Below are 24,672 nucleotides of genomic sequence, written 5' to 3'. Positions count from 1 at the left end.
TTCAAATTCCTACAGCATTGCCGTCCCCAGAAATAGCTTGTGCTCGAAGCTATTGGCTGGAATATTTTGAGATCCTCCATGGATTCCTTCTATCCATGTGTTTATCTGTACTCTGTTCTCAAGTATAATCGAAAATGTGCTGTCATCAGATTCCAAAAATGGAAGGAAGAATGCACCTAACCTGAGCTGTCAGACGCTTGGCTGCTTACCCGTGCTTTCTGGATCACAGTGCTGCAAGTGCATTCCGTGCGCTTCCTCCTAATGGCTGCTGTGTACTTGCCTCTGAAAACAGCACAGAGACGGGCACCAGCGCAAATCAATCTTCCGGGCAGACTTGTCGTTTCTCTGGTCATATTCAGCCAGATCCTCGGAGAAGGGAGTGGGTCTCTCCCCTCAGCAGGCAAGGAGCCAGCTTCCATTTTAAAATCTCCCAGAAAAAAAAAAAAATCCAACAAGCCAGAGCCCGTGTTTATTGAAGGCTGGCCTAAAGTCTCTCACACCGTGTGCCCCATCAGCACTCGAGTGCCTCTATTTCAGAAGGATGTAGAGGCTTAATCACCCTGGTGGGGATTTAGACCCAGAGACTTCGGAGAAATCTTATTATTTCTAACTGCAGGCGAAGAGTATTAAGGCTCCACTCTGGATCAGGGGCATGACATGTTCTATAAGTAATTTATCTTTAACAGGGGAGGCCCCTGCTAGAGTGTCCTGGAGACAGAACTGTGATTGGGCACTGGCTCCCACTTCCTCCTTTTCTTTTTCCCTGTCTCATTCTCCTGCTGCTGCTTTCTGTCCTGACCCTTTCCTGCCCAAACTGTCCAGCGTCTGTGTCTGCCTCATGCATATTCCCTTTAACATAGAAGCCAGGTGCCTGCCTGGGAGAAATAATGATGTTTTTGCCATAAGTGGCCTCATCCAGCAACCTAGTGAAGACCTGTCAACTGCGGGCTTCTGAGCAGACCCTCCCTGCACCCTCTCTGAGGAAGGAGCTGGGGAGGAAGGAAGCCACCAAGGGCTGCACAGGCATGGAGCCTGGGCTCCTAGACGCGAAGGGGCTGGGCTCTTCTCAACCCCGCGCCCAGCCCCCATTACCTTCCCAGAGGCGGTCTCCACAGGAGGCCATTTGTGTTCCTGTGCACATCTGCACATCTGTAAGGATATCCTGGCACTTCTGATTTCATGTGCATGGGCCCCCACTGGCACCCTGCTCTCGTCTTGCTCCCTGGCTCCTGCCTTTCTGGCACTGAGACCCCGGAGTGTCACAGGTGGGGTTCTGCTTGTGGGCTCCTTCTGTTTGGGGAATATGGCTTGACTGGTAGCAAGATCTAAATCTGTGTGCTAATGAGCTTGGTTAAATCAGGCTCCTGCGATCCTCTTCTAATCTAGCCTGCCTGTCTGAGTTCCTTTCTACAGTTAATGATCTCTTGTAATGGCTTTGCCTTTAGTTTTGCCTCCTGGGTCAAAACAAATCAATATTCCTCACAGATATTTAAAAACCATCAGTGTAAAGCTCTCAGGTTCCCCCCCAGCCCACCTTTTCTCTCCTTCTGAATGAACTTACAGCTTGATCAGTACAGTGCTATTTCCCTTACATCTCCCCTGTCTTCCAGAGATGGGCAGCAGCGAGCCTCTTCCCATTGTAGACAGTGACAAGAGGAAGAAGAAGAAGCGAAAGGCCCGGGCGGCTGACACCTTGCCGGGCAAGTTTGAAGGTTGGTCCCACAGCCCTCCAAGATCTGGGCCTGTGACTCCCCTCGCAGGGAGGAGCATCCTATGCCCGTGGGCCTAGATCATAGGATGCCCCACGTTGGAGCCACGTCGTGATCATCTGTGTGATGGGGAAGATGGAGTGGTAGGTTTACACAAAGGAGTGGCAGAGCAGGCAGGAGGAGGAAAAGCTCTCAGACGCTGCGCTGGCCTCTTTCAAGCCATCCAGGTGGCCCTTCCGTGGGCAGAAAGGCTGTGCTGTCAGCTGTGTGGAGGAAGATGGCCTGTGTGCCCCAGTGCTTTTCAGATGTGATCCTGCATCCAGCAGTTCCTGGCAGGACTGTTGAGAGGTGCAACAAACGCAGAGGAAGCAAATCTTCACGCCAAGGGCCACCGCTGCAAGCAGCACTGTGCTAAGTGGAGGCTCGGACTCCTACACATTGCAGCCACGCGTGCTGCTTATGTTTGGCTCCCTCTTAAACAGGGTGTGCTGTGTTCAGGGGATGTGGCGTTGGGTCATCAGACATTTGGGGCACTCTGCATGGGAGGCACTAGGCTCTGCACCGGCACTGTTACCACTGGGCGTGTGACTGGGGAAGTGAATCACAGTGTTTCTGCTAAGGACTGTGAGGATCAGTAGCTACTCCTACAAGTAGCAGTCATCTTCAGATATTTTGTTTCTTTGAGTGTGTGTGGCACTGGGGATCGAACTCAGGGGCATTTTACTTCTGAGCTACACTTCAGCTCTGTTTTATTTTTTATTTTGAAACAGTCTCACTAAGTTGCGAGGCGGGCCTCAAGTCGCTATCCTATCTCAGCTTCCCAAGTCCTGGGAGTATGCCACCAAGCCTGGCTTATTTTTACAGGTGCGTGCCACCATGCCTGGCATATTTTTTGTTATGTTCACTGTCAGGCCTGAAGTAGCTTCCCATCATGGCCAGCCCTGCAGACACACCAGCAAATTGCTTGTTCTATAGAGTGGTTCTGATAATGAGCTCTTTAAGAGTCAGGAATGTTGGACTCCGACCTCCTAGCATCCTGGCACGTGTGAAGAGCTAATGATGAAGTGTGCACTGTGAGAAAAGCAGGTCATCTAAAACATTTACAAATAGTGCGCGTCTGCTCCTATAAACGGCTGCATGACCAAAACTTGTGGAACCAAAAAAGTACTTAGCACAGGGTGGGTGGTTTGCCCTTAACTCCCCAAGACTTTTTAGACTAGCTTGCAAATCAATAAGCCTTCTACTCTTTCAGTGAACAGAGAGTGCTTTCCGATTATCTAAGGATAGCTATGTAGTCGGGACTTCTCATGACTAAGAGTGATGGGATCTCGTGTTGCGATTTAAAGTCTTCTGCTGGCTGTGGGTTTAAAGGCTAGGCTGCCTCCATAACGTCGAGCTGGGGAGTGGAGCCACAGGGGGATGAGGCCAGCCAGCAGGCGAGGGCCGGGTGGAGAGCTGGCTTCCTTTGGAAGGGGCTCAGAGAGCTTGTGCTGCTGGTGAGCTTGGGCAGGTCACCTAAACATTCTTTCAACCCAGGCCCATTACTCTGTTATAGCTGCTGTGACTCAGCCTCTAAAACCTCGAGGCATAATTTACATCCTACTTCTGCCTCTAATTTCCTGTGGGTTACTTTTGGAAACTTCTCAGAAACCTCCGGTGACCTTCTTTGTGTGTGGTAGAAAATAGAACTTCATTTTACTCCCCCCGTGCCACCAGGGCACATAGTAGGTGCTCAGCAAATGAGTAAATGAAAGAATGGTGTTCAGTCAAATCATACCCCTTCTGTGAAGATCCTCAGGCCTCCCCCACAGCTTCCTTTCCCTGCCCGATTTATTTATGTATTTGTTTTACTATACTTACCCCTCTGTAATAAATAGTACTCACAATGCCTGGTTTGTCCTGGGGCCACTGTTATATGCGATTTCTTTCCCACTGGACTGTGACCCTTAGTGAGAGGAGGGACTCTATTTTATCCCTTATCTGCCCCTGCTATCCTCTTCGGCACAGAGTAGGTGCTCAGGAAGTAGGTGCTAGATCGAACCCTCCTTTTGCTGACCTCATCTCTGAAATGAGGAACAGAATGCCTTCCACGTGGCTTTGCCGTTGAGAAGCTGAGTCCTGCGCGCTGGGAAAGCTGAGTATCTTCCCCCTCACCGAGTGCTACAGGTCACCGCGTGCCCGTTCAGCCTGGGTGGTTAGACCAGGGAATCGGAAGCTCTTCTTCCTGGCCTGGCTTGCAGTGGGGTGACTCATCTTGTTATTCCTCTCACCCATTTCACCTGCAGATGTGTACAAGCTGACCTCTGAATTGCTTGGAGAAGGAGCCTATGCCAAAGTTCAAGGTGCCGTGAGCCTGCAGACCGGCAAAGAGTATGCCGTCAAAGTGAGTGTCTCATCTGACGTCAGGCTTTGCTTTGCCAACAGTCATTCCTCGCTTCTCCTAAAGCAAATAAATGTTATGTTTTGAAATATGGTAGCTCAGTAAAAACTGGGATTCCAAAGCTGTTTTCTTTCATTTTTTTTTTTTTTTTTTTGGTGGTACTGGGGTTCCTGGAAGCCCTTCTACCTCCGGGCTACACTCCCAGACCTATTTTATACTTTTTATTTTGAAACAGGGTCTCTTAAGCCAGCGCGGCTGGCTTCGAACCTGCGCGATCCTCCTGTCTCTGCCTCCCAAGCACGGGGATTACAAGCGTGCACCACCACGCCCAGCGTCCAAAGCTGTTTTCACCAGATTCAAATCTTGCTGTTTCCCCTCTTGTGTCACCTTGGGAAAGTTACTTAACCTCTCTGTCCTTGAGTTTCCTTATCCTTAAAATGGGTGCAATAATAGAACCTGTATAGAATTATTGCCAGGATTAAATAAACGTATATGTGTAAAGTACTTGGAACAATGCCAGGCTCATAAAAAGCCAGACCTTGCTCCAACAGAAACAAAGTCAGCTTAGGGGAGTGGACAGCCAGTTTTGGAATTAGAAACCCTGCATGACTCTGTTTTTGTTTTGATTTGTTTCATTTTTTGGTCCTGGGGATTGAACCCAGGGGTGTTCTACCTCCAAGCTACACCCCCAGGCCTTTTTTGTTCTTTTCTTATTTTGAAACATATCTTACTAGGTTGCTGAGAGTCTCACTAAGTTGCTAAGGATGGTCTCAAACTTGCAACCCTTTAGCTCAGCCTCCCAAGTGCTGGGATTGCAGGTGTCGCCACCACATTGGGCAGGATTCTGTTTTGACAAACTTCCTTTTTTTTTTTTTTTTTTGCGGTACTGGGGATGGAGCCCAGGGGCATTCTACCTCTGAGCTACACTCCCAGCCCTAATTTTTAGTCTTTTTTTTTTTTTTTTTTGAAACAGGGTCCCACTGAGTTGCAAAAGTCCTCGCCAAGTAGCTGAGGCTTGTCTGCAAACTATGATCCTCCAGTCTCCGCCTCCCACATGCTGGGATTACAAGCGTGCACCACCATGCCTGGCCATACTTAATATTTGACTTTGGGCAAGTCACTGAACCTCCTTAACCTCAGTGCCCACATCTCTACGGTGAAGGTGATGATTCCTGCCCTTTCTGTCTCATGAGGGGGTTATAAAGATGGAAACAAAAACGAACTAGTAGAGGTAGAAACACTTTACAAACCACAAAGTACTGTACAAAGTCATGTGTCCTGGTAACGCATGACGTTGAAGACTGGAAAGTGGCTCAGCACCTGGCTTCACTGGCTGCGTGGCCTTGGGGCACTCCATCCACCACCTTCATTCCCATTGGCCACTCGTGTGGAGAAGGGTTAGAGATAGAGCAAGAGGCCCTGAAAGCGAGGTGGGCCCTGGATCAATAGGGCATCACCTGGTCAGAACTACACAAGAGTTAGGCACAGTGTCACATGCCTGTAATCTCAGTACTCGGGAGGCCGAGATAAGAAGATTGCAGGTTTGAGGACAGCCTCAGCAAGTAATGACACTGTCAATAACCTAGTGAGACCCTGTTTCAAAATTAAAAAAAAAAATAGGACTAGGATGTAGCTTGGTAGTAGAATGCCTCTGGATTCAATCCCCAGTACCAAACAAATAATAATAAATGAATAAATAAATAACAGAAATACACATAATCGACCCCAGACCTACTAAGTCAGAAGCTAGGGTCCAGCAGCATGAATGTCAACAATACATCCAAGTGCTTCTGACCCTGCCACAGTCTGAGAGCCGTACTGGAGGGAGGGCAGGCTTAAGCCTGGGTGTGTGTCAGAGTCACCCACAGCCAGCAGAGCAACAGGGAACCGTGTTTCTCCATACAGGAGCGGGCCTGGGTCTGTGTCTTCACCAAGCTTCCTAGGTGATTGTGAGGCCACTAAGCTAGCAAGAGGGGCTTACTAAACCCAATGGCAATTCAAACTGACTTCCCAGGAGTCACCCGAGCCACCCGGTCCAAGTGCTGCCCCCTCCCTACTGGCTCCTGACATAGATGCGCCCTCTTCTTTGTACCAATCCTCTGCAGTCCCAGCTTTGGTCCAGGATGACGAGCGCTTCTGCTAAGCCAGGTTCAGTCTTGCTGGGGTGTTGCTTCACCTGATAATAAGAGAGCTTCCTCCATTCCCTTTTAGAATTAGATCTGTACAAATTACAAGTAATTTTAAAGTATGCGTGCATGCGTGCGTGTGTGTGTGTGTGTGTGTGTGTGTGTGTGTGTGTGTAAACATGGTAAAAACCACAAATGTAAATTGATTTTCAAAGGTTTGAAAGATTGATGGATGACAGACCTACTTCTTCCAGGTTGGGTCACAGGAGGAAAACTTGGCCTCTATGCCATGTCCCCCTGATGGCTCTGAGCATGCAGCAGACCTTGGCTTGACAGGCCTATGGCTTCAGCAGCTCTACCTGTGTGTTTTTTTTTGTAACCCCAGCTCTCTTAAAGCTCCCTAGAGAGGTGGTGTGTCTCTCAGCATGGCTCTGCAAGCCTTGGTTTATTACCCCTTTCCCTACAGGCATCCAGCTGAGAACCTCAGGGTCAGAATGGAATGTCTAGATAATCTGATCCACATTTCCTCTAAGACTCCCCAAATAGTTGTCCATGTTCTACCCCCCATCTCTAGTGGCCAGAGCCCATTACCTCTTACAAGAAAACTATGCTGTTGCTAGAAAGCCTTCCTGCTAGAAAGTTCTCCCTGACTTTGACCTAAAGTGCTTGGCGAATGAGACTGAATAGCTTGGAGTCAAATAGCTTCTGTTTCCCAGCACCACACCTCGCTAACTGCTCAGAAATGGGCCCACAGTGGTTTACTAACAGAATTGGGCTTATTTAGAAAATTATAGTTGGTTGTGGATGTTTTTGCTACAACATAGAGGAGACATTTGGAGTGTTGTACCCTGCAGTGTTGGAAGGCTCCAGGAGCAGAATATCATCTGAGTGTGCAGCGGGCGAGGCTCTGCAGAAGACTTACACGCAGGCTCTGTTTGCAATGTCTGGGGCTCTATCCAGGTCCCCAGAGCTTTTCAGAGTCAGCAGGTCTCCATGTAAACCACCCACTCCTCTGTGGTCTTGTGCATTGCTGAGAATGGCCTTTGCCAAGCATCTCTAGGTGCAAGTGTGGAAGGGCCATCTCACAGTTTAATAGGAGAGACAAAGGCTCCAGGTGCTGGAAGAAGCCGTCTAGGCTAAGAGCAGGTATGGGTTAGTGAGAGCTTTGAGGTCAGTTCTGCGCCTTGACCAGAATGTTTTACACCTTCCTATCTTTTGACATTGTTGTAAGGGTTAATGGAGATTAGTTATAAAAATTGCTTAGTACAGGGCTTGCCTAAGAGTGAGTTCTTAGAAGAGAAGTGCAGGCTTCTGCCCGGGAGTTTGCAGAATGGCACCTGGGCTTGGGGGGTTGCAGAATGGCACCTGGGCTGGACTCTGAGGCGTTGGCTCCTCCTCCTCGCTCTTCCCATCCTCCAGTCACTTCTTTGAGCCTGTAAGGCTCTCTGTCTCACCAGCTGCCTCAGGGCTCCCTGAGCAGCAGCTTCCTGGGTTTCCCAGGTGTGGTGTGTGGCCAGAGTCACACAGGCTTGGCTTGGCCGGAAGCCCTGGCCAGCCTGCTGCCCGAGCCACAGAGCCACAGTGCCAGAGTCACCGCGGCCCCCTCCAGGCTTCCGCTGGCAACCGGATCTGGACTGTGCATTCGGCCTTCATTCTCAGGGGCTCCGGCGAAGGCTGTTTTGAAGTCAAGTGGGTGTATGTAACAACAGATTTTATCCTTCCCACAGATCATTGAAAAGCAAGCAGGGCACAGCCGGAGCCGGGTATTCCGAGAAGTGGAGACACTCTACCAGTGTCAAGGAAACAAGTGAGTGTCGTGCAGGTGACTCGGTGCTTCTGCAGAAAAGGTTACTTCTAGCTGGGCGTGGTGGCACAGGCTTGTAATCCCAGCATTTGGGAGGCTGAGACAGAAGGATCTCGGTTCGCAGACAGTCTTAGCTACTTAGTAAGGCCCTTTGCAACTCAGTGAGACCCTGTTTCAAAATAAATAATTTAAAAAAATATGGTTGGGGGTATAGCTCAAAGGTTGAATGCCCTGGGTTCAAAAAAAGAAAGAGGAAGGAAGGAAGGAAGGAAGGAAGGAAGGGAGGGAGGGAGGGGAGGTTACTTCTCTCCATCCCCTGATCCCAGCACTTAACTCCCTCCTTCTTGTCCACTATGAGTCACTCCTTCCATCTTTCAGTGGGAGAGGGCAGGAGAGGGAGGAGAAGAGGCAGTAGCCTCAAGAAGCCATCTTTTCATTAGACTGAAATTCTGTAAATATCACCAATCCAGGCAAGTCAGAAGAGTGAGCAATCTGAATCAGTGGCTCCTGGGGGGGAAATGAGGTTTCATTTCTTCCAAGTGTGGAAGAAATGAGGTTTCATTTCTTCCAAGTACCTGCGGGAGGTAGGCCAGCTGAGTGCTGCCTGGTAGAAATCTTTGGGGTTGCTTTAGTACCAAGATGAGAATTTCGAGAACATTGGCTGCCGCTCTTGGTTCCCAGCATACCTACTTCTGCACAGAGACCTCAGGGGCACAGAAGCCACAGCCAAAGCTCCTGGTTTGCTAACTGGGCCATGGTAACCTCCAGCCTTATCATAGTCTGCTCCAAATGAATGGCCCTCCCATTGTGGCTTTAAATCAGGGTCACTTCAAGGCTGGCCTCCCCTTCTCTCTCCTCCATGCAGGGTCAGCAGGGAGCCAGTGGCCTGGTATTGATGGCTTTGTCATTAAGCTTGGAGGATGGGGGCCCGCTGTTGATTTAACTCCAGGCACTGCCTCCACAATCTTCTTTCAAATTAGGCCATTTTGGCCATCTTATTTGGACGCCTTCACACTAGTAAAAGCCCGGTGTCTCCCAAAGTGGTCAGCATTTTTTTATGAGGGACAGATTTTTATTTTCAGCCCTGCAGCTTCTTAGTTCAGCATTAGAGACTCTACTTGGTTTATTTCGTTCTTTCAAAGAAAAAAAAAAAAAACCCAACACCTCCAGTATCCAGGCTGGTGGCTTCCCTGCTGAGTTACGAGACGACCTTGTTGGCAGAGCACTGCAGTACTCGGGCAGACAGAGAGTGCTCACCGGGGAAGGCCACAAGTGCTACGGTGGCCGGGAACGCGGCCGTTTCATTAAGCAGCGCTTAGCAGTTAGGGTCTAGCGGTGCCCACGTTAGGCCCCAAGTCTATTTGACAGATGTTTCCATTTTCTCCAGGCAATGTAAATACTGCCCCATGATTTATGGGCAAGAGGGAGGGCAAGTAATTATTTGCTGCTTGCCTCCAGGACACACACCTACTATTCAGTGTTATTAGCCGCAATTGCTTCCAGTCGGCTGCAGATTTTATTCAGTTTAATGTGACCGGGACTTTTTTATAACTCTACCTAGTGGGTTTTAGGGTTGGGTTTGACAGCACAGACTTGGAGAAAACACCAGAGACTAAACATTATGGAAAGATAAGGTGACCTGAATCTTGCTAACACCATTGGCTGCTCCTCCAACATGGGTCTTTAATAAGCATTCTGATTTCAAGTTGATTTCTGCCCCACTACAGGGCGTTGTATATTTTTTTCTTTGTATATTTGTAAGTGGACATTAATATATAACACAATTCTCCCTCCTTTCCCCTCTCCTCCTATTTTTCTCTATTCAAGGAACATTTTGGAGCTGATCGAGTTCTTTGAAGATGACACGAGGTTTTACTTGGTCTTTGAGAAATTGCAAGGAGGTACTTCCTGTTGAGTATGTGTTTGGATTTTGGATTAAGACCCAGGGTGGTGATGATCATTTATCATGAATCCCAGAGACTTCTAAAATGACTCAAGCTAATAAAACGGATGAAGGACTTAAAAACTGCCCTTGATTTGGGAGAAGGAAGGCCGGAGGGAAAGATGATAATTAGCATTTTGCAAAGCTTAGAATGTCACCCGTGTGGGCATGCTATAAAAACCTTTTCATTATAATAGGAGTCATATATAGACACATTTTGTGATCAATTTATCAATCCCCTATTTTGACATACATACTATTTAACTAAATTAATTATGGGGTGGAAGCTCTGGCTTACATTGTAAAATCTAGAAAGGCTAAACAGAGGAGAAGAGGGCCTCATTGTTTGGGACACAGGCCCATGAAAGAAAGGAGGCCATGAGCGAACCCTTTCATGGGGAGGTGCCCCTCCTGCCCACCGCATACTGCCATCACCCACGTGCCTATCACTGTGGTGCGTGTCTAAGTTGCTTTTCTGACTTAGTGAAGAGGATAGAGAAGCCCTTTCCCTCCTCACCTCCCACTCAGCCCTAGGACACATTGCAAGGTGACATTGCAGGAATGTGTAGAGCTGAATAGGGACTCCATGGAGGGGCTCTGTGGTCAAGGGAGTGTGCTTTAGGAACCAACAAAGCTAAACTTAAGTCTAGCTTCATTCCTTATTGCCATGTGATCTTTGGCAAATTTGTTAACCTTTTCCAAATAGTATTTCCAAATATGCCTACCTCGTGGGTTTGTCATGAAGATCAGATGAGATAGTTCAGGCAAAATGCTAGCGCTGCTAAGAGTAGAAACTCAAGGTTTAGTAAATGTTGACTCTGTATATTATGAAAACAACTGAGTATACTGGCAGCTGTCTTAGAAATAAGCAGACTATTAATCTCTGCCTTCTCTTTTAACAAATTTAGAAACAAAAAGCTTGCTATCACAGGCAGGCTAGAGTAGGGCCAGGAGATAGTTTTTCCCTAGCATGTTGGGATATTTGACAGTTTTTCCCCTTCTTTTCTCCCTCCCTGACCAGGGGGGAAAAACAGATAATAAGTAAGCATGAGGCCATTTTTAGGACACAGAAATGACACCTTCAGCCCACAGATACTGGCTCGCAGTAGTCAGTATAGACCACATGACGTCATGAAGCCAAGCCATATGCCCATGCCTGTCTGCCTCTGCTTGCCCCTCCCAATGCCAAGACATAAATTACATGCTTGGAATGCTAGAGGCAGCCAGGGACCTCTGTAGCCAAACCACTTAGACTATCGCTCCACTGAGGCCAGACCCAGCAGGAAGAGAGGGCACGGGTGTCTTGGGGCAGCCCTCCCCCAGGAATTGGTCCTGCCAAGGGGACGACGTGTGCACAGGCTCTGAGGCTAGACTCACCAGGCTGAGTTCTGGCTTCTCCACTTACTGGTGTGTGATCTTAAGCAAGTTGCCTAACCATTTTTGACATTAGTTTTTCCATCTATAAAATGAGGATAACCATACTACCCACTTTGTACATTTGTGGTAAGGATGAGCTATTTTTTTTTAATAACTTTACATAGTTCCTGGCTCATAGTAAGTAGTCAATAAATGTTAGCCATTGTCAAGGAAATAATAATAACATAGGGAAAGTTCAGTAGATCAGGAAGCCCCCCCAACTTTTCCAGACCTTTATAAATGTGGGGATAGTGTGGCATTTCCACTGGAAGAATTGTACACCTGTTAGGATCTGAGCTCAGATGCAGAGGAGCAACGGGTCTCTAAGGCCCATTAGCCCCACATACATTCACCATTAGCCCCACTGGCATTAATATTTTTTGCCATATGAATCAATGTTCTCTACCACACCTGAGTTCCTCATAGACAGGCTCAGAAGGTAGCAGTCTAGTTTTGCTCAGCAGATACATGCTGATCCCTCCTCATTGCCAGGCACCACACTTGGAGCTGGAGATTTAGTCATGAATAACCCTATGATCCTGTCCCAAACCTGTGAAAATTGGCCTCTAAGAGGTTATGCCTACTAGATCCCACAAAAGCATTCTCCCAGGATGTCCTCTCTGCTCCCCAGGCTCCATCCTAGCCCACATCCAGAAGCGGAAGCACTTCAATGAGCGAGAAGCCAGCCGAGTAGTGAGGGATGTCGCTGCTGCCCTTGACTTCCTGCACACCAAAGGTGAGCAGAACCTGCGCCTTGGGGGACGAGTCGGACTGGCTGCTCTGGGTACCAGAGAGAGGGGGCAGGCCCAGCAGGGAGCACAGCTGGCAGGCTGCTCAAGATTCAAACATGCCTACTGTAGGAGGCTCCTAGGCTTCCACTACAATGCTGGGGAAATGCTGGAGCAATTCAGCAAGGTAGGGTTACAGAAGAAAGAGCAAGGAAAAAGCATGAATGTTCCATTGAACAGATCTGTGTGTGAATGTGCTCCTTTTCCTAATGAAGAATATAAAACTAGCCAGGTGTGGTGGCGCACGCTTGTAATCCCTGTGCTTGGGAGGCGGAGACAGGAGGATCACGCAGGTCTGAAGCCAGCCGCGCTGGCTTAAGAGACCCTGTTTCCAAATAAAAGAATATAAAAAAGGTCTGGGAGTATAGCCCAAAGGTAGAAGGGTTTCCAGGAACCCCAGTACCACCAAAAAACAAAAAAAGAATATAAAACTCATGCATGATACAACCATTCTCATGAAATATTTCAGTATCATTCCTTTAGTCTTTTAAAGTACATCACTGAGCCAGGCCTAGTGGCACATTCCTGTAATCCCATTATTCAGGAGGCTGAGATAGGAGGATCACAGGTTCAAGGCTAGCCTCAGCAACTTGGTGAGACCCTGTTTCAAAATGAAATAGGGCTGGGGGTATATCTTGGAGGTAGATGCTCCTGGGTTTAACTCCCGGTACCACACAAAAAAATAAATAAAAATAAAAGTCGTGCAGAGTGGCACATGCCAGTACTTAGGAGGCTGAGACAGGAGGCTCACAGATCCAAAGCCAGCCTCAACAACTAAGTGAAACTCTTAGCAATTTAGCAAGACCCTGTTTCAACATTAAAAAAAAATATATATGGGATGGGGGTATAGAGGTAGAATGCCTTTGGGTTCAATCTTCAGTACAAAAAAATAAAATAAAATGCTACACCTTTATCTCTCTTCAAAACTGGCATGATAGGATATATGTAGTTTTATGTATCTTGTTCATAGTCAATGCAAAATGAATTTTCTTTTACATATGAAAGTTTGGGGTATCTGTTGTACATCACAGTGTTATTAGCAGGCTGTTATTATGTGAGTTACAATCACTTCAGTCCCTTTCCTAGAACTGATAATTTAAGAACTTTTGAAGTGAATTAAGTATTTTTTTCAAATGAAGTGTTTTTGCATTTCCATAAATCTTTTGGACTATTACATACATTTAAAAAATTTGTCCCAAAGCATTGCCGTAGAAAAAATGAGTTGTGGCTTCTCCTCTCTTCCAGCCTGGTGCTTTGTCTGCAATCGGGCAAGTTAGGGTGAGGAGCAGGAGGGATGACACCATCACCCACAGCAGTTAACTTGTGACCTGAGCAGTTTTAAACCTATATGTGTGAATTTGTGTATGTAGCTGTGTGCGTCTCCTGTGTGTATTACATATTTATAGCACAGACCGAGCAAGGTTCCTGGAACATAGTAGTAGCTCTTCATTGAATTTTTTTCTGCACCTTCCTCCCCCAAGAGTCATAAAGCATTTATATTTTCTACTATTAATTCCTTTAAGATAAAGCATTCTAGGCTGGCATGGTAGTACATGCTTGTAATCCCAGTACTTGGGAGGCTGAGACAGGAAGATCAGGTTTGTGGCCCGCCTCAGCTACGTAGTGAGTCCCTCTGCAACTCAGTGAGGCCTTGTTTCAAAATAAAGAATAAAAATAGGTCTAGAGGTGTAGCTTGGAGGTGGAATGCCCCTGGGTAAAACCCCCAGTACCACAACACAAATTAATAAATAAAGCATTCTACGGATGGGTTGTGGGGACGGAGCAGATCATTTGTGACTTTGCTCCACTGCCCTCACGATTGTGGCTCCTGGCCAGCCACGCTGGTTGTGAATGTTCGGGACCAACCACCGGCATACCACACACGCACCCCGCTGCAGTGTGCAGTGCAGCCTGGTGTGGCAGGTGTGCCAAAGGTTCAGGTTCGTTGACTCCACTTGGTTTCCTCCAGCCACCAAAAGAGATCTGCAAATTGACATGTCCACTGTGGCGCCCTGACTTGCACCCGGGATGAGGATTCCTAGAAGGGGTGTGTGTGCCTCCCGCAGCATGATGAATAGCCGCAGTTCTGATTCTGAAAGCTGGGGTGCATGTAGGTAACACCTGCCTGACAGAGATTTACAACTGCTCCCCAAGCTGCCTCTGTAGATTGCAAAACTGGGTCACGCTTTTTACAAGAGCCATACCTTGGAGGAGGGGTGAAGGCAGTTTTATTTTTTATATATTTATTTATTTATTTGCTTACAAGAATGCACTCCAGGGAACAGAGGCCGGTGGTGTCTTAGGAGTTTTGAAGTGCTTGTTAGCATCTCGCTGGCCAGCTGCCCGCGTGACTAGAAGTTGGAGGGGATGAAAAACGATTTCCAGCTGAACTTGGCTGTTTTCTAAATAACTTCATGCTGGGAAGATGAATGGGGCAAGAATGGGTCAGCCCTGAAACAAGTTCCATACTTTTAAATACTGGACACACTGCTGCTTAACCTCTGGGAAATGAACCGGAGCGGCTCGATGGCTGGCGCACTCACACAGGCGGGCCCATTATGACAGCCCGGCTTTCTGAGTTCTCAGGCTGGGGGACAAGCGGGCCATGGGTACCTATTTGGAGAGTAAGGCTCCGTGTGTGGCTCGTGATCCTTCCGTGGGAGCACTTGCTGTAATGGAAAATATCCTTCACTTTTAGTGCAGCGAGCAGTAGCCCGACTCAATTTGCGCAGGCTGGGCTGAGTTGCTCTGGGTTCTCATTCAATTAGGTAACTGATGAAGTTACTTAGCTTGCTGGAGCTCAGCTTTTTCTTCACTAGTGAAGGCCTCAGGTGGGCCCGGTCTTTGCCTTCTAGTAGGGAATTGGAGGGCTGCCAAGCAACTGACCACTTAGACTCTGCAAGGCAGATTCTTCTTTCCCCATCACCCCAAGATCCTCTCTGCATTCCAAGGCTTTCATGTAGACTTTTGCTAGCCCCACCCACACCCCCAAGACTGTCGCTGTGCTGTGGAGCTTTGGAAGGAAGGAGGAAAGAGAGTTTTCTGTGCCCTCTGCCAGAACATCATAGCCCTATCTGTTGGTTCTTGGATCATTTCTTTGTTGTAAAGCCTTACCCTAGGTGCCTTCTTGGCCAGGTCAGCAGCTTTTCATGGAGTAGGCTGCTCTTTGCATTCATCTAGGGAGGTCTGACCAAAATGCAGAAGTTCTTCCCTTCTGTAAAGAACAGCACCCTCAGGCCAAAGCTGTCCTTGCAGAGCAGGTAGGAGGGAGCTGGTCAGGCTTTGGGAAATTCCTTAGCTAACACTTGGCCCTCTGAACATCAGGGAGTCACGCTGAAGGAATCTTTGTTGTTGTTGTTAAATCGGCTACACAAGAAGAAATGAGGTAGAGCAGTCTAAGCCCCCCGAGATGCTCTTAAACAAGGCACTAATTATTTCTGCATTGCTGTTCTGAGCGTTGCTGTTTGCAGAGCTCTCTGCTCTGCTTTGTGTTAGGCTGCACAGTAAGAATTCTTGGTTGTCACTGCAGTGCTGAAAGGTAGGCTGGCTGGGATTCATTTAGCCCTTCTTATCCCTGCCAGACTTCTAAAGCCTCTGCTTCAGAAGAACTTGGGGAATCCACTGTGCTTTCGGTTTGTGTCTCTGGTTACTTCTGCCTCCTGCAGCTCGTTGGTTTTTTAATGTACCATAATTGGGAATTAATCTGCGAACAACAGCATTTGGAAAAAATTAATTGTGTGTGGAATGTATGATAATTATGTGCATATGTTAACCATTTCTTTGCTGTTTGTCATTTCAGGCATTGCTCACCGGGATCTGAAGCCAGAAAATATATTATGTGAATCTCCAGAAAAGGTACTTAGGGCCTGATTTGGGATATTACGGTTCATACTGTTCAGGAAAGCTGTCCTGCTCTCAGTCCACACTGTCAGTATTCTCTTGGCTCAGGTGCCAACTTCAAATGATTATTATGGACACATGAGAATGTTGTTTCGACATTCCAGATAGGGTTAGTCCTTGTATCTTTTTTGTTCTTTATCATCTATGATTGGCTTAAGCCTACAGGCTTGTAAAACATGAGACATGCACAAAATTAATACTTCCTAATCCATGGCACCTACCTTTAGAGCAACTGCCATGAATCAGAAACAATCTTACATGGCACATCTCCGCCCATAAATGGTTACTGGTAGTATGCCAGGTAGTGTCCACCAATAGAGTAACTAGGGAGCAAGTTCTTGAAGAGGGTCTCTTTCCATTTTTATTTCAAAAGGTTCCCATTAAAAAGAAACCCCTGTTTCCAAATAAAATATAAAAATAAGTCTGGGAGTATAGCCCAGAGGTAGAAGGGTTCCATCCCCAGTACCACCAAAAAAAAAAAAAAAAAAAGAAACGCGCATGCTTAGTGCTGAACAGATATAACCTATTTTAGACATTGTCTTAGTCAACTAGTAAGTGTTAAGTGTTTGCATTTCTTTTGAGTGCATGAACTTGACAAATTCTGTGTTTGTTTGTCAGGAGAGATGTAAGCCCTGGTAGGGCATAAATGACCCCTATTCATAGCTCCATGCATGCACATACACATGTTCATCTGCAAGAGCGACATGCCTTGGTGTGGTTGAAGCCAGGCTCATACACAGAAATGGCTGTGTGTGAAATGTGAGTCCGCCTGCTGTGTACAACTTTGGGGGGACAGTAATGTATTAGCTCAAGTAACATCAACAGATAGTGGTGATACTGGCAAAGAGTAAATGTAATTAATGCCACTGAATCATACATTTAAGAATGGCTAAAATAACACTTTATGCTTCTGTCCTACCACAAGGAAAAGAGAGGCTAAGTAGGAAAGGAAGGAAGGAAGAAAGGAAGGAAGGAAGGAAGGAAGGAGAGAACAGGCGGGGGAGGGAGGAGAGAAGTTTTGAGGCTCCCCAGCCTCATCCTGGCAGGTAAATAACGTAAATAACTGAGCTGGGACCCACAGACCAGCACTTTCAACCCCTCGCTGTGCTTTCCTCTGTTCTGCCTTGCAGACCTTCTTATGTGTGCTCCAGATACAGGTCTCCCTGTCATGGTCTTAGGCACAGCATCCATTTCTGGAGCAATGGCTGCAGAGTTGATGCTGCCCATGTTGACCAACCATCCTAGTTTTTCCCGGACTTTCAGTGCTTAAACTAACCAAGTCCCTAGAAAACAAACCAAACACATTGGTCACCTAAGCCACCTGCAATGGACAAGGTTTTTGCTACAAGCTGTCTCTGCCTTCCACCAATGGGCTGCAAGAGGACTGCCTTTCAGGAATACTTATTAACTTCTCTAACTCTGTCCAGCAACCTGTGTCACTGTATGCCGGCAAGAGTTTTACTTTATTTACATTGACCTCACAGCAATCTAACACCAAAGAGTTCACCTAGTTTTCTGTTAGTCGGGAAGTAAGAAGAGAGCATGGAGAAGAGCACAGCTCAGGCAAAACCCTCAGCTGACTCCTGGCTAACCCAAGCACAGTAAATACGGCCTGGTAGGTGGAAAGGGCTGCAGTGAGAGCCACGCAGTCATGCTGGTCTCCTCAGGCCTGCCAGCTTCTTATATTCGTGGCCCCTGGTTTCTGTTTTCATTGCAGGTGTCTCCAGTGAAAATCTGTGACTTCGACTTGGGCAGTGGGGTGAAGCTGAACAACTCGTGCACACCCATAACTACACCAGAGCTGACCACTCCAGTGAGTATGACCAGGTACCCTGTGGCCCTTTCTGCTGGGCTGCTGGCTGTGCAGTGCCTCTGTCCCAAAACTAAGGTGCCTAGAACTAAGGAAGGAAACCCAGTGTACCTAGAGCCTTTGGGGCCTCAGTTGTCCTTTGGCTCAGTTCTGTGTATTGGTTTTGCCCAAGCCCACCCCCTACCCAGCTGCTAGCGAAACTGGCATTGGAGATTTAGTTTGGGGCAGGTCCTCTCTAATGGAAAACCAGATTGTCTCCAGGAGCACAAGCTCCCGTCCTAAGTGAAACCAGACACTGCTCCCAGCCTGGCCCCATTGCATATGTGAAGTAGATGGCTTTGCGAGTCCCATTCCCTCTGTGGTGGAGGGTGCGGGAAAGCAGAGTGTGTGGCAGAAACTTCAAGGTTCCCCGCTGCACGCAAGTAGGACCGCCTGGCCAGGTGCCCCTGTGCTTCCCCCACTGCACACTTCGTGGCCGATGGCACTGCTGGGAGCTACTTCCTCCCAAGACCTCTCGTGCACATACTTGATACACTCTGATTAGGATGACTCTTTTGAGATTTGCGTGCTTCGTAAGTGAATTTTCCTAATAGCCTTTTTTAAGACATGTCTTTAAATATGTCTATATCGTGCCTTATTCTAAGCAACATTATTAGTAATGTTTCTATATTAACCTCTTAACATGCAGGGCTACCTTGTTCTCAGAGTCATTAACTCTAATTGCCAATAACAAAGAAAATATCCTTTCTGGAGAGCACTTACCATCTTCCAATCAAATTAGTTTTATGGGGGTGGGAGTGGGGAGCTATTTCTCAGTGAGCCTGAAATAATGAAGAGGGGAGGGAGCAAGAAGAATGTGTTTTATTCTTCTCAGCAGTTTTTTACACAGGGTGGGAGGGAGAAGTCCTGGATCCTGGGCCCTGCCTTCCTCTCTATAAATGAGGGGGCAGGGAGATTGGACTTGTCATCAGACTAGCTCTGATGGTCTTTTTTTTTTTTTTAATACATGTGTGGTACTGTGGATTAAACCCAGAGCATTCTACCTCTGAGCTATACACTCCAGGCCTTTTTTATTTTTTGTTTTGAAACAGGGTCTTGCTAGGTTGCTGAGGCTAGTCTTGAACTTGCAATCCTCCTGTCTCAGCCTCCTGGGTACCAGGATTACAGGAGTGCGCTACCATGGCCAGCTTCCTTGTTGGCCTCTATTTTTTCTTTTTATGGTACTGGGGTTCCTGGAAGCCCTTCTACCTCTGGGCTACACTCCCAGACCTATTTTTATACTTTTTTATTTGGAAACAGGGTCTCTTAAGCCAGCACGGCTGGCTTCGAACCTGCGCGATCCTCCTGTCTCCACCTCCCAAGCGCGGGGATTACAAGCGTGCGCCACCATGCCCGGCCCTTGTTGGCCTCTTAATTCTAAATCCTTATGCTTCCTTGCTCCAGATTAGCGGAAGTAACAGGAGTCACTTTAAGAAATCCTTGCTGAGCCGGGCATGGTGGCACACGCTTGTAATCCCAGCTTCCAGGAGGCTGAGACCAGAGGATCACGGTTCGCGGACAGCTTCAGCTACTTAGTGAGGCCCTCCACAACATAGTGAGACCCTGTTTCAAAATACAAAATAGGGCAGGGGATGTAGCTCGGAGGTCGAATGCCCCGGGTTCCATCCCCAGTACCGCAAAAAATTAAAGAAAGAAATCCTTGCTGGATGGAGCCAACTCTCCATAGGTCTCCCTTCTAGCCTGTCCTGGAGCACTTAATGGAGAGCTGAGGCAGAGAGGAGTTCCTGGGGATTCTTGGCCAAGGTCTTTACTCACTGGAGAAGGACCTGAAAAGACAAGAAGGGGCCCTGGGTGCGATGGGCTCAGCTGAAGCTTCTCTGAGTCCTGGGTAGTATCCGGTGAGCCCCTGGCTTTTCTGACAACCTCCTGCCCTGTGGTGCCATCCATCTTCCACCTCTCACTCACATTACCTTCTGTGGTTTGCCATCCCGCCCCTTGGGACTCATTCTCTCTTTTCTGCCATCTCTCCCTCCCCAAACCCTGACCTCTACAGTGCGGCTCTGCCGAGTACATGGCCCCGGAGGTGGTGGAGGTCTTCAGGGACGAGGCCACCTTCTACGACAAGCGCTGCGACCTGTGGAGCCTGGGAGTGGTCCTCTACATCATGCTGAGTGGCTATCCCCCGTTTGTAGGTCACTGTGGGGCCGACTGTGGCTGGGACCGGGGAGAGGTGTGCAGGGTGTGCCAGGTGAGTATGGCCTGGGGCCTCCTGCATGGGTCCCATTGAGGCTCCGTGGGCTGTGGGGTGCCAAGCAGAACTGGGCTGGGAGATGTTCTGATCTGTCAGGGCAGCCATGAGGCAAATCAGAGCTAGCTCAGCCCTGCCAAGAGTTCGGGGGAAGATTGTTGGAGATTGCATCTGAGCATACTCTAGAAGGACGAGTCTTGCCCAGGCAAAGATAGACAAGTATAAGTAGGAGAAGCAGCAGAGGCAAAGGCCTGGAGCCCAAAGCAGCTACATATGTCAGGGCGGAAAAGAGGAGTATAAGGTTGATGGTGTTGGAAGGCGAGACCTGGGAGGTCACCAGGAGCCAATTCCCAAAATACCCTTGGGTAGTGCCAAGGATTTGGGCTTTGTTCTACAGGTGATAGTCCCCACTTGCCACCTTTCCAGCCACCTTCTGCATTTGTTTTTGACTTAGGGGATAGTAGGAGGTCTGCAAAGGGGCCCTATGTGTGGCCTCCCCGGTCCTGAGCAGCAGCTGCAGCTGAGGTCCATTAGGGCCAGGGCGATCAGCTCAATGACAGGCACGTCCCGCCCACCTCCCCGGCCAGCATAGCCTCAGGAGGGATCTTCTTACCTAGAACAAGCTGTTCGAAAGCATCCAGGAAGGGAAGTATGAGTTTCCCGACAAGGACTGGGCTCACATCTCCAATGACGCCAAAGACCTCATCTCCAAACTCCTGGTTCGAGATGCAAAGCAGCGACTTAGCGCCGCCCAAGTTCTGCAGCACCCATGGGTGCAGGGGGTGAGTGACTCCATGGAAGGGCCGTGTGCCACCTCTGCAGGCCTGCAGTGTGGCCAGAGGAAGGGCTCAAGCCAGAGAGTGAACACCACCAGCCTGGGTGGCTGCCCCCAGCTGGAGGGAGGTGGTACAGCACCCAGCAGGCAGTGAGCTGACTCCTTCACCACTTTAAGTCTTGGCCACAGACCAGAGAGAGCCATCTGAGGGGATTAGGCACATGCCTCCCACTATCAGCAGAGGCACCCAGACCACACCAGGAAGCAGCCTTGGTGGTTTTATCTGGGCCTTGTACAAAAGCATCACTAGCTGAGAGCACTGGGAACAGGCAAGACCTTGTTGCGCTACAATTTGTGAGACAGCGCTGGGGACCAGGGTTCCCATGTCCTGGAGATCTGGGACAGGGGCCTGAAGGCAAGTGGCAGCATTTCCCTGTGCTCAAGATCCAAGTCTTCACTAAAAAAACATTTTGTAAGGCCGGGCGTGGTGGCACATGCTTGTAATCCCAGCATTCGGGAGGCTGAGACCAGAGGATTGCGGTTTGCGGACAGCCTCGGCTACTCAGTGAGGCCCTCTGCAACTCAGCTACTTAGTGAGACCTTGTTTCAAAATAAAAGAATAAAAAATAGGGCAGGGGGTGTAGCTCGGAGGTCAAATGCCCCTGGATTCCATCCCCAGGTCCGCAAAAAAAAAATTTTTTATAAATCCTTGGTTAGTCACAATACCTGAACTCTGTCCCCCAAGTGATCTGCCAGGTCCTAGCAGCATCAGTCACCCTACCGGGCAAGGGGGCAAGTACTGCCAGCCCACGACACAAATGGGGACCCAATCCAAGAGCGGCTCCCAGCCCCCCAGGAGTAAGCACCGCCGCATGCCAGAGACAGGCAGCGCAGGGAGGAGCAAGGCCGGCCCTGTCCCCACACTCAAGCGGAGAGAAGCAGAGGGAAGATGTTATGGGACAGTGTAGGGAGTGCTAGTAAAGTGCTAGGGGCACAAAGGCACGGGCCTCTCTGCTTGGGACTGGGGTGGGGAGGGCAGGGAAGGGGACTGCTCCAGAGGGAAGACCCTGGAGCGGGGCCACAGAAGGGGACTAGGACCTTGCCAGGCAAAGGGGAGAGGGCTGTCCACGCAGAGGTGGCTGTGACTCAGAGCACACCTTTCTCACTCTCCTCGGGAAGTCTGGCCCCACAGGAAGCACAGACAAGTCCTTGTGCTGGGCCTGGGCCTGAGGTAACCTGCCCCTCTTTGCTGGCTTGGGTGGGGCAGCTCTTGGAAGGAAGAGCAGTGCTTACCCACCATCTGTCCTTCCCATTCTAGCAAGCTCCAGAAAGGGGACTCCCCACGCCGCAAGTCCTCCAGAGGTAAATGCTAAGCACACTCAGCGCCCTTCTCTCTTTGGCCTGGACATCTGCTCGAGCCCTGAGCCACGCTGGGTGGAGGTGGGGCATGGGACGCCCATTTCCAGGCCCAGCTGCCCTTCTCGGTCCCTTCTTTCCTCCACTCTAGATCTCTCTTCTTTTCTTTTACCAAGTTGTCTCCTCTGCCCCCTAACATCTTTAAGCCCCCTTCTTGCTCTATTTTCAGTGGGGGGGCATGTTTTCACACCCACTTCAATCTAACAAAATCTCTATTTACAGCCCAAAGATAGACCTTTCCTATTCCTACCAAGGTGTCCTTCTGCTCTTGGAGTTGGCAAAAACAGCAAAAGTTAGGGACACTGTAAAGCAAAGGGACCAGTTGGCATATCCTGCTAGTCAGTAATGATAATGGTCACGTGTCTTAAATACCACATGTCAGAAGTGGCAGCAAGGGCTTTCCTCTTACAGTCATGCATTGCTCAATGCCATGGATGCAGTCTGAGGGTGCATCACTAGGAAAAGCACTTCACGGGACTGAGGGTGTACCTCAGTGGTAGAGCACTTGCTTAACATATGGGAGGCCCTGAGTTCAGTCACCGAAAAAGAAAAAGAAGTGTGGTTGCATCATGTGTGAACATCGCAGAGCACTTACACTAAGACAGCTGTGACCACACAGTGATATAATCATATGGGACACCATCACACAGGCAGTGCGTCATTGGCTGCAGTGCTTCTGTATGACAGACCACTATATTATATCCATAATCTTTCAAATTAATTTAAAGAGAGGTTTTCCTGCTGACCCCATTTTATAGATGCGAAAACAGGAATAGAGGGATCGAGTGAACTTGTTCAAACAGCCCTGGGCTGTTGACTGTGGAGCCTTTTAACAACTAGACATGTTCCCAGAGAGCTCTACCCCAGTGGGCAGGGGCTAAGCTGTGTGGGAACCCTTTGGGGAGCCAGCCTCAGAGCCAGTTTTAGCATTTACACAGGGAACTGTCGCCCCGCACAATCTCTACTTATTTGCCCCAGAACACTGTGGCCCAGCTGGGCTCCTACCTGATTCTCTGGAGATGCCTTCAGATGCCAAGTCTCTGGTCCCCTTTAGATGATTTATTCAGCAAGCCCAAAGTGCCTGTCACATGCTAGCCCTGAGCTGGATTGTAGAGACACAGATATAAACTGCATAGCCCCTGCTCCGGGAGTTCCTGCCCTGCCAGGGGCAAAGGGAGACGGCTGAGTCAGTGTGGTGGCCCTGCCCGCAAAAGAGCCGTGTGTGTGCAGAGTTGTGAGCTCAGAGGAGGGTGCTCTGAGGAGAAGGGGGCATTGTGCCCTGACCGTCCAGGCCCAAGAACATGCTTGGGGCTCAAAGCCCCTTCTAGCCTCAGTCAAGCAAGATTCCAAACCCAGGCAAGAACTGTTTTGGAATGAGCAGCCCCTGTGGCTTAGGAAAACCTAGCAGGAGTATGAAGCCCAGTGGCAATTAGGCATGTTCCAGAGATGGCCCGGCTGACCCCAGGTCCCGCCTGCCTCTTCTCTGTGCCTTTCCCGGCCCCTGCAGGAACAGCAGCACTATGGACCTGACGCTCTTTGCAGCTGAGGCCATCGCCCTTAACCGCCAGCTGTCCCAGCATGAGGAGAACGAACTGGGTGAGGAGCCGGAGGTCCTGACCGAGGGCCTCTGCTCCATGAAGCTTTCCCCTCCCTCTAAGTCTCGCCTGGCCCGCCGGCGCGCCCTGGCCCAGGCAGGCCGCGGTGGAGATGCAGGACTGTCGTGCCCGGCACCCACAGGACTCTGAACCGCACCAATCACACCTAGTTGGCCTAGAACTGACCAGACATTGCCCCCTGGAAATCGGTGAAGACAGTCTGTGGAGCAGGCAGAAGGGCCTGCTCTGGGGCACCGGCTGGCTTTCTTTACCCAGAAGGCCCTGCATCCCCACCCAACCCCCTTTTTCCCCAGGGTCCTTGAAGAAAAAGCTTTTTCCAAAGGGGTTGTCTTTGAAAAGGAAAGCAATCACTTGTCACTTTGCATAATTGCCTGCAGCTGGGACATCTTTTTGCGGGACCCACCTGCTCACCGGCCTGCAGACCCTGGATCCAGGCTGCTCTACGGCCGCCTGCTGCGGCTGCAGCCTTCAGGGAACCGGCTTCGAGAAGCAGTTGACAGAGGCTGCCAACACACGTGCCTCTTCCCTCTCCGCACTGTCACCCTCCTCCAGCGGTCCTTCCACCTTCCTCCGTCCTCTGGACGTCCTCTTTGCCTGTCTTCTCCCTTGGCTGAGCAAAGCCATCCCCTCAATTCAGGAAGGGCAGGGAGCCCTCCTCCTTCAGGAGGCCAGATCAGTCTTCCAGTCTGCAGCGCCGAGAAGCACATAATCTTTCTTTGCCGTGACCGAAATGTGTTCCTCA

The 24,672-nt window shown here is 49.2% G+C and overlaps 1 protein-coding gene across 2 annotated transcripts; it reads left to right on the top strand.

The window, feature by feature from the left end:
- Positions 1-1,612: 1,612 nt before the first annotated feature.
- Positions 1,613-24,059, top strand: MKNK1 (MAPK interacting serine/threonine kinase 1; the record flags this gene model as incomplete). Of its 2 annotated transcripts, XM_080690788.1 has the most annotated exons (11): positions 1,613-1,712; positions 3,995-4,092; positions 7,943-8,022; positions 9,847-9,920; positions 12,009-12,113; positions 15,965-16,020; positions 17,783-17,878; positions 19,929-20,123; positions 20,741-20,905; positions 22,217-22,260; positions 23,822-24,059. In XM_080690788.1, 11 exons carry the CDS (start codon positions 1,613-1,615, stop codon positions 24,057-24,059), a joined length of 1,251 nt encoding a protein of 416 aa, XP_080546914.1. The 2 variants fall into 2 exon arrangements, with proteins under 2 accessions (XP_080546914.1, XP_080546915.1); XM_080690789.1 differs by lacking the exon at positions 22,217-22,260 and having other exon boundaries at positions 23,822-23,860.
- Positions 24,060-24,672: the final 613 nt, after the last annotated feature.

The sequence above is a fragment of the Muscardinus avellanarius genome (genome assembly GCF_963383645.1).
Source record: "Muscardinus avellanarius genome assembly, chromosome: 3".
Taxonomy (NCBI): Eukaryota; Metazoa; Chordata; class Mammalia; order Rodentia; family Gliridae; genus Muscardinus; species Muscardinus avellanarius.
Note: the sequence above shows the minus strand (reverse complement) of the source record. Positions and strands in the feature narration are given on the sequence as shown.